General features: G+C 34.1%; 1 protein-coding gene across 2 annotated transcripts; it reads left to right on the forward strand.

Annotated features, from left to right (window-relative positions):
- The first annotated feature begins 6,269 nt into the window (after positions 1-6,269).
- EMB1025 (Pentatricopeptide repeat (PPR) superfamily protein) lies at positions 6,270-8,473 on the forward strand. Of its 2 annotated transcripts, XM_078996176.1 has the most exons (2): positions 6,270-6,865; positions 6,962-8,473. In XM_078996176.1, exons 1-2 carry the CDS (start codon positions 6,418-6,420, stop codon positions 8,356-8,358), a joined length of 1,845 nt encoding a protein of 614 aa, XP_078852302.1. In that variant the 5' UTR covers positions 6,270-6,417; the 3' UTR covers positions 8,359-8,473. The 2 variants fall into 2 exon arrangements, with proteins under 2 accessions (XP_078852302.1, XP_078852301.1); XM_078996175.1 differs by having other exon boundaries at positions 6,270-8,473.
- The last annotated feature ends 1,793 nt before the right edge of the window (positions 8,474-10,266 follow it).

A 10,266-nucleotide genomic window follows, 5' to 3' on the forward strand; every position in this document is an offset into this window, starting at 1 on the left:
ATATGCTTGTGTTGTAGGAGGATGATAGCTCAGGAGATCGAGCGCTAGTGATTCCGAGATACGCGAGGTGAGTCTTCTCACTATACTTTACCTTGAGTAGGTAACCAGAGTTATGTGACAGAGTATTTGTATGCTATGTATGTTATGTGTTGTACTGCATTATTTCTATGTGATTTATGTTGTGCATGTTTACAGAGTTAGAACCGTAAGGTTCACAGAGTTAGAACCTGAGGGTTCACAGAGTTGGGTGCACGGACCCATAGAGTTATAGCCTTGAGTGGCTAATATGTGTTATATGTAGTATTTTGGGGAACTCAATAAGCTTTGTGCTTACAGTGTTTGATGTTAGTTTTTTCAGGTACTAGTGACGACCGCGGGAAGGCACCGACTTGATCAGTACACACGCACGGGATTTATGATTTTGCGATCTTGGGATTTTGTATTACTTGGATTGAACGATTGAAAATGGTTGTTTTCTGAATATTGAATGAATTATGTTTTATAAAAATTTGAAAATTTTGTTTTGAAATTTACGGTGTTACAATTTAAGTGGGTGAGATCTGATCCCACATCGGCTGGGAAGGAGAACTAAGCATTCCTTATAAGGTCTGTAGATACCTTTCCTATAACAATGCGTTTTAAAGCTGTGAGGGCAGCAGATCCCATATGAACTCTGCAGTTAAGCGTGCTCGGGCGGGAGTAGTACCAAGATGGGTGACCCCCTGGGAAGTCCTCGTGCCGAGTAGCCCAAAGCGGACAATATTGTGATACGTGCCAGAGGGGGGTGTTACAAATGGTATCAGAGCCAGGGCACGGGTCGATGTGTTCGACGGGGACGTCGAACCCTATAATGGGGGGTGAAAGTGGGTGAGATCTGATCCAACATCGGCTGGGAAGGAGAACTAAGCATTCCTTATAAGGTCTGTGGATACCTTTTCTATAACAACGCGTTTTAAAGCCGTGAGGGCAGCATATCCCATATGAACTCTGCAGTTAAGCGTGCTCGGGCGGGAGTAGTACCAGGATGGGTGACCCCCTAGGAAGTCCTCGTGCCGAGTAGCCTAAAGCGGATAATATTGTGATACGTGCCAGAGGGGGTGTTACATTGAAGATGCTCTTACCTAAATCCATCTTAGTAGGAAAAGAGACATCTTATCTTGAACCTCAAACATATATGGTTTAATGTATCATACAGTTCATGAGATTTATAATTATTTTTTAATTAGACATACATAGTGTTGTGGGTTATTAAAAAAGTAATATATTTTTTAATTTGTACACATTTAGTTACTGACAGTGGCAGATCTTAGTTGTGCCCTAGGGGTCCCAGATCACTACGCCGACGCCGGCACGTAGTGTATTTTTTTTTAAATGTTTTTTCAATTAGGTGCACCGACTTAAAACACGAGTGACACTACTAATATTGATTAATTTGAAAAAAAAAATTAGTGCCACCCCTACGAAACTGTTCTGTGTCCGCCACTGGTTACTGAGTTTTTTTTCGTCCACATTACCCTTTCAACTTGTTAAACTGTACACATTCAGTCCTTATGATCGATTACTCCAGGTTAACCGGGAAAATTGACTTAATAAGGTAATATATTTCTCAATTTGTATACATTTAGTCATTAATATTTTTGTACACATTTAGTCATTAATATTTTTTTGTTTCAAAATAAGTCTTTTTTGTTTTTGTACTCATTCAGTAGTTATGAATGATTTTTTTAGGTTTTTCTCACGACATCTTATGTGGGACAATTATTGATGAGGTGTTTGGGGCTGGTGATGCTCATGTCCATCACGATCTCGACAACTTGGTTGCATAAGTCTTATGGTTTGACTGATGTCTTACGTTTTGAACGTCATAACTTTTTCATATGATATCAGATTTTAATGATCTTTATATCCACATGTTTGTTTTTTGAGTCTACTACAACTTTTGTTAAGATTCCTCTCATTAAAATGTAATATATTTTTACTTCGGATTTTATAAAAAAAAACATCCATCCATGCATTCATAAAAAATGTATGGATATAAAGATCTTAGGTAAAAATATATTAACGGGAGTAATCTAAACGAAATTTGTATTAGACTAAACTACGAACGAATAGATATAAAGATCGTTAAAATATAAGATCGTATGAAGAAGTTATGACGTTCATAACACATGCCTAAGCAACCAAGTAGTTGAGATCGCGATGGACATAAGTTTCAAAAGCCCTAAACACCTCATTAATGATTGTCCAACGTAAGATGTCGTGAGAATAATCTAAAGAAATCATTCATAAGTACTGAATGAGTACAAAAACAAAAATGACTTATTGTGAAACAAAAAAAATATTAAGGACTGAATCTTTACAAAAATATTAAGGACTAAATGTGTACAAAGTGAAAAATATATTAACCTATTAAGTCATTTTTACTGGCTAACTTTAACTTCTTGTTCAGGAACATCAACACAACGACCACCCACGTCATTAAGATATGTACCAACATCATCATCACCAACATACTTGTAATTCTCAGGATCCACATAGTGAATAAGTGAATACGTCACATTAACATTTTCAGCAACACTATGAAATTTAGGTACACTAGGAGTCATGAAAGTACATATTGGATTGTTGCTCCCTTTATCACTGTATAAATTACCAACCAGCTCATTTCCACTCTGACCACCCTTCGTAACCGCATCACCATCATCGACCGCCACAAACACTTTCACAACCCTTCATCCACTACATTTGATTACATTGATCAACATTCTAACATACATGTCTTCAACCATGACTATATAATGATTCAATTCAGGATGACGAAAACGAAGACTAATTTTACATTCGTCTAACAAACCGGTTTTCATTCTCACCAAAGATACAAACTCACTATAAGTAATATACTAAGAAAATATCAAAGCAAATTCAGAAATACCTCCCTACATATTTAAGATTTGTTTCACAAACTTTACATCTCTCACCAGTTACAATGCAATTCAAATATTCATACATTTTTTTAGAGAGGTTTTCAACAAATTTTCCAAAAAAAATATTAACAAAAATGAAATTTTCTGGAAAAAGTTCATATATACTAAGGTTGTTATGTAGTCAAATCCTATCAATTTCGTAGTCAAACTTATCAATTTTTTTTTAAAATACCAAAAATCGCAGATGGTAGTCAGAGGAAATCGCAGATAAACATAGTCCATCTGCGATTCAGTGGCTAATTTTGCAGTTTCCTTTTTTTATTACTATTTTCCACAAAGTAATTAGGGTATTAGGATAAATTTGTAATTTTCTCTTCATTTAATAATTAAAGGCAAAGTAAATAATCATTACTTAACTACTACTATAAAAAATATAAAAATAACGACATTTGATTAAAAATGTGTTTTCTAATCATTAAGGGTGTTTTTTTAATATATGTTGTGTTGCTAGTATATGAGAATATTGACTTGCTAGTTATCTTTCTATCATATCAAATGTTGTTGATATATTGATTAAAATATTATCAATATCATTAAATATGATACATGTCATTATTTAATATGGTATGAATAAAATATAGGAGGATATTTAATTTTTATTATTGAATATAGTATAAATGATTAATTGTTTCTTTTTAGTTAATTAAGATTAATATTATATGTGTGTGTGTATATATATATATATATATATATATATATATATATATATATATATATATATATATATATATATATATATATATATATATATATATATATATATATATATATATATATATATATATATATGGGAAAAGTGAATATACATTACAGCCCCACCTAAGCTTAGGTACTAAACGTCATAAAAATACATTGTTTTACTATATAAAGATTGTGGTTAAGGGATTCACAATTAACACTTGATGATGTAGATTCAAGATAGACGAAATAGTTTTGATAAGGAAGCAAGAATATTGATTATCTTCGATCTTATTAATAGTGGAAAAAAGTAATGTTTACTGGAGTGAAGTAATTAACAATAATTGAGGAAAGAAAACAAGCATGGTAAAATGATAATGGAGGAAGAAAATGTTATCAGGGATGTATATTTACCAAGTGAAAACCAAATCGGGTATATTTGCTAAGTTAAAACGACATATTTTAGTGGTTTTGTACCTAAGCTTAGGTGGGGTTGTAATGTATACTCCCTATCCCCTATATATATATATATATATATATATATATATATATCGCTCTCAATCTGTCTTTGTTACTCTTTATGTCCATCTTTTCTCGCGATGTTGACCAAGACAACGCCTCCTGCGACGGTACTGCTTGCCATCGGCGTCGATGGCGTTGATTGGACTGAGTTAATTATGACAACCTGAAATAATAACTTTAATTAGAAAATTGACTTTTTTTAACCGACAAATATATTAATAAAAAGACCACTCCAAGCAAGATACTAACTAGGAGGGCCAGAGTACAAAAGGAAAGGAAAAGACAGGAGAGTTTACAAACAAAGAAATGGATCGACACACCATTCAATCCCATTAAAAGAACATCTTAATCTCTGATGTTTGAACCACAAAAATACTAGATTTGACATTATCGACTATTTTCATTGGAGTAGTCCGAGTTTTATTGAAAACCCAATCACACCTCGCCTTCCAAATAAAAGCCAAATTGCCCTATAGCAGATGCTATTTACACTTTTCCTTCTATTTGCACAGGTTACTGGTTAGAGCTAAAGTTCACCATATCTTCGATACTTTCAAAATCAGGCAAGGGAACATCACACCATCTGAAAATCCATTTCCACACTTTGGCTGCCAAAGGACATCGAATTAGAACATGATCTATAGACTCCACCTCACATTCAAAATAAGAACAAATGTGGGAGATAATATTGAAATCCCTTTTTTGTAGGTTAGACGCAGTTGGGAGACGATCAATATTTTTCTTCCAAATAAAACAATTCACCTTAACTGGGACTTCGTGTAACCATTGAATGATTGTCTCTCCTGAGCTCTCGCTTGGCCTATCAATTCTTTCCGGTGTTGGGCGCGGATAATGGCCTCCCTTGCTTGTGTTTCGGTTGGCCTAAATAGGAGTTTCCTTCGGCGGACACACGACTGGTAAAAAATTTACCTAAATTGCATTCGATGATTAGATTAATGTTACTCACTTTTATTATAATAAAATATAAGTTGTTATTAGTTAGATTAATATTAATTTGATTCATTATATACACTTTACAATAAAATGTCAGGATTTTACATAGTCTTTTATGTTACAGTCTTCAAGAATTTATACACAGTTTTCAAAATATAACTCTTAACGAGGGTGTTTTTTCTTTTTAGAAAAATAATTTAACTTTAAGAATACGGTGTGTGTTTATTTAGTAGCACCCTTTCTCTTTTAATAGCCCTATCTCTTTTTCTATTTTTATTAAATTTGATGTCAAAAAAAGATGATTCCAATTATATACAAATCTATTTATTCCAATTTTATAATTTTCAAAGAAACCAAAATCAATAACATAGATGATAACTTACAAGTTACAACACATTTCCAAGTTACAAATTAAAACAAGATCACTTTAAGAGACAAACATAATTCCGGATGCATAATTTTGGTTAAATATTAATAAAAATTATACTTTTCTCCTAATATTTTGTTTGCCTCTTCCCTCAATTCGCACAACCCATGTATTTTTGTAAATAGAAAATTATAATTGTTAATAAAAGAAATATAAAAATTGATGCTTCGCTTTGATGTTAAAAATCAAGTTGTTTTGATCGTTAACAATACATAAACCATCTAAAAAAACTTGATCGGAATTATATCTCTTGTATATGTAAATTACAATTATATTTGATATTTTTTAGTGGATTTAGTAAGAGATTGAGTTTGATTAGATTTTAAGACTGTTTGATAATACTATTAAAATCCTCCGATTTGGTCTTATAATCTTTGATATGCATCTTATTTGGTCTGATAAGAGGTTGTATCAAATTCAATTAAATATTGATTCAATGAGATTTGATTCAATTAATAATTATTAAACAAACAAAATTTTATGATGTCTCAATATTTATAAAACTAAAATTTTATATCAAAATTACAAATTTTAATAAAACATGTCGTATTTGTAACTTTTTAAAACAAGAAAAAATAAATATATTTATATTTATATGAAATGGTATATGTGAAATGGTATGTTTTAAACGTGTAGGAAGATAATATTTAATTTCTCTTTAAAGTTAAAACAATCCCTTTCTATAAGCCCGGTTCATAGGCCCATTCCTTGCTGCTTCTCGTTTCTCCGTTTCATACTCCGGTTCGTTTGTATCTCTGATCATAATCAATCAGGCGTTGAATCAAATTTCGTTTCGCACGAAGATGCTCAGTATTTCGTGCACAATTATTCAAAATCCCAGCTGATAAAGGCATGCCCAGCAGCGTTACTATCGTTACTTTAATCAGGAAACGACTGGGCTCAAAAGGGTTCTCCCAAATTCGACACTTTTCAGTTATCAACCCAAGAAAAGCACCCGAAAACGAGCAGGAGTCAGCGATTGAACCGCCAATTCATGAAGACATTTTCAAATCCGGTCAGAAATTGGGTTCCTTTAGAGTGGGTGATTCGACATTTTACACCCTCATTGAGAACTTCGCAAAAACAGGAGACTTCATATCGTTGGAGAAGGTTTTTAGCCAAATGAAGCGTGAAAGAAGAGTGTTTATAGAGAGAAATTTTATATTAGTATTCAAAGCTTACGGGAAAGCAAAAAAACCGATGAAAGCCCTAGACTTGTTTGATAAAATGTGGGTCGAGTACCAATGCAGACCAAGTGTTCGATCATTTAACTCAGTGATTAATGTAGTCATACAAGAGGGTATGTTCAATAAAGCTCTAGAGTTTTATTCTTCCATTGTTCTTCACGAGAAACGGATTTCACCAAACGTGCTAACATACAATCTAATCCTTAAAGTCTTATGTAGATTAGACCTCATTGACAGAGCTATCCAGACCTTCAGAGAGATGCCACTTAAAAAATGCACCCCAGATGTGTTTACATATTGCACTTTAATGGATGGATTATGCAAAGAAGATAGAATCAACGAAGCTGTTTGTCTCTTGGATGAAATGCAAGTCGAAGGTTGCTTCCCAAATGCTGCAACCTTCAATGTCTTGATTAATGGTTTGTGCAAGAAAGGTGACTTATCACGTGCTTCTAAGGTTGTAGATAACATGTTTCTCAAAGGGTGTGTCCCAAATGAAGTAACTTACAACACCCTTATACATGGTCTCTGCCTAAAGGGTAAATTAGACAAAGCTGTTAATCTTTTGGACAGAATGGTTAAGGCTAAATGTGTCCCTAATGATATTACATACTCTACAATCATCAATGGGTTAGTGAAGCAAGGAAGAGCTAGTGATGCTGCATCTATGTCAATCTCTCTTGAAGAAAGAGGACTTCCTGCAAATCATTATGTTTATTCAACACTTATAAGTGGTTTATTCAAAGAGGGGAAACCCGAAAAGGCGATGAATTTATGGAAACAGATGATTAGTAAAGGGTGCAAACCGAATACTGTGGTCTACAGTACTCTGATAGATGGTTTATGTAGAGAAATGAAACCAGATGAAGCTATGGATGTTCTTGACGAAATGAAAAAGATAGGTTGTGAGGCGAATGCATTCATATACAGCTCCCTGATGAAGGGTTTTTTCAAAAAAGGTGACACTGATAAAGCTCTTGAGATATGGAAAGAAGCTGAAAGTCAAAACTGTGGTCAAAATGAGGTTTGTTATAGTGTAATCATTCATGGACTATGTAACAATGGGAAGGTGAAAGAAGCTACAACATTTTGGGAGAATATGTTGTCAAAAGGGTATAAACTTGATGTTGTTCTTTACACTTCTCTGATTCATGGGCTATGTAACAATGGGTTTCTTGAAGAAAGTTTGAAACTTTTTAATGAGATGATTTGTGAAGGTTCTGGGATTCAACCAGATGTAGTGACTTACAACATTCTTTTTGATTGTTTGTGTAAGAATGGTTTTGTTTCACGTGCTATTGATTTGCTAAATTGTATGATTGATCAAGGGTGTGATCCGGATTTGGTTACTTGTAATATATTCTTGAAAATGATAAAAGATGGGATGGATGATGTCGAAGATGGGAGTGAGTTTCTTGAAGAACTTGTGGTTAGGCTTCATAAGAGAAAACGGGTTGTGGGGGCCACAAAGATTATTGAGGTGATGATTGGAAAATATTTTATGCCAAAAGAATCGACATGGGAAATTGTTGTTCAAGATGTTTGTAAACCGAAGAGGATTCGAGCTGCTATTGATAGATGTTGGAATGATCTTTATGTTCAATGATAGAGTTGATTGATTTGTATTTTCTTGTTTTTTTTTTTTGCTCTATTTCATCATTCATTGTTGTAAAATATGCAATACAAACCATTTTACATCAATAATGAATACTGTTGGTGAGTTTTGGGTTTTGATTTTTAGATGTTTTTGAGGTCTCTTTATTTCTTGGTTTTCTGTTTTTCTGAGTAATATGATTCTACACGTTTCAAATCTTCAACTTGGAGTTTGAATGTTCGATGTAGAACTTGGGGAGCTAAAACTAGAATCAGTGTGAATTTCACCTTCAACAATGTGGTTTTTTCATTAAAGTAATAGCTCGATAATGACAATTTTTTGTAAGTTTGTTTCTTTATTAATCTTGATTCGATGTTGGAAAATGATAAACCCAAATGTAAAGAAACAATAATTATTTGGGGTGTAATAATCGGTGTTGAGTTTTGTGTCAATTGACTATGCGGAAATACTAGTTGAGATTAATGATCCACATTGGCGGTTTCGGACCGGTCTCGGTTGGTCTGAAACAGTTTGATTTTTTTGGGGCCGATCCGGTAATAGTCCATCAATAGTGGAACATAGAACAGGTAAGGAGTGGCAATCATTAACTCTATAAAAAATATATAAAACCCAATCATTAACTCAAATATATTTTTTTTTATGAAAAAGTCATTAAATCAAATCTTAAAAACATGAAAGACCCTAAATGTTATCCCCCACTTGTAACGTCCCAAAAATTATAAGGTAAAATTTTTATTTTTAATTCAACCATAAACACCATTTAATCAACTCAACAAATCCAAAGTATATCAGAGTAAAAATAGTGAGTTCCCCAAAATCATAGTCTTACAATCATTTCCTGCCATGGGCCAAATCATGGTCTTTCCTTGCAATGTCGAGGGACAAATCCCGGTCTTACATACAAGTGTTAGGGGTTAGATCCTAGTCTTTTATACAATTGCTAGAGGCCAGATCCTGGTCTTTCATACAATTGTCAGGGGCCAGATCTTGGTCTTTCATACAATTGTCACACAAACAACTAACATTTTACAAAACAAAGCCGGCATTGGTGCCTTCGACCCATGGATCTCGTAAGGAGACTCACCTTAGTCCGCAAACAAACCAACTGATGCTTGGGCTACTGGACCGGAGAATCCGCGCGCTAACCAAACAATTACAACCTTAATCAATAATCAGGTCATAACCATAATTGGGACTTAACTCACTCATCCCAACTCCTAGGGTAAAAGACTATTTTAACCTTCCCCCTCAATTGACCCAAATCCACAAGACACTCAAGGCCCAATACATGCCAAATTCCATAAAGTCGCAAAGTCTGACAATAACCTAACTTAGCAATACTTGTGGCCCAACAAAAGCCAAAAACCCTAGAGTCCAAAAATTGGCCCAAAATCAAGAAAAACCCATGCAGCGTGCGCCCTGCGTACCAAACTTGTACACCCTGTGTATGGTCCAATGAAGCACAAAGTACAACTTACCTAACCTTGAATGTAACACCCAATTCAAAGTATTTTTTTCATTCTGGGCCCTTGGTGTGTTAATGCTTTGCAGAATTTGGTTCCTAGGGGGCAGAATAGCCAACTTCAAAAAAGTTGGAGTACATTGGGCGTATTGACTCTCTTTGTGATCGCGGACCTTGACCACGTACACAGGGCATACGTGGAGTACGCATGGCGTACGAGAGCTTGAGTGAAACTCTAATTTTTAATGTTTTCACCCTATTTAAACCTTATGATAGCCTCATTTGGTTATGTTTAGCTAGCCTTAACCTTCTTTTGTTCAGAAATCGAAACCCTAGTGTGTGTCTTTGTGACTTTTGAGCCTTAAAGAGTGTTGGTGACTTGTGAAGGAGAAGAAGAAGAAGAAGAAGAGCATTTGGAGAAGTGTCTTGAGCTTAAA

This window comes from Lactuca saligna, chromosome 5, assembly GCF_052625555.1.
Source record: "Lactuca saligna cultivar CGN05327 chromosome 5, ASM5262555v1, whole genome shotgun sequence".
Taxonomy (NCBI): Eukaryota; Viridiplantae; Streptophyta; class Magnoliopsida; order Asterales; family Asteraceae; genus Lactuca; species Lactuca saligna.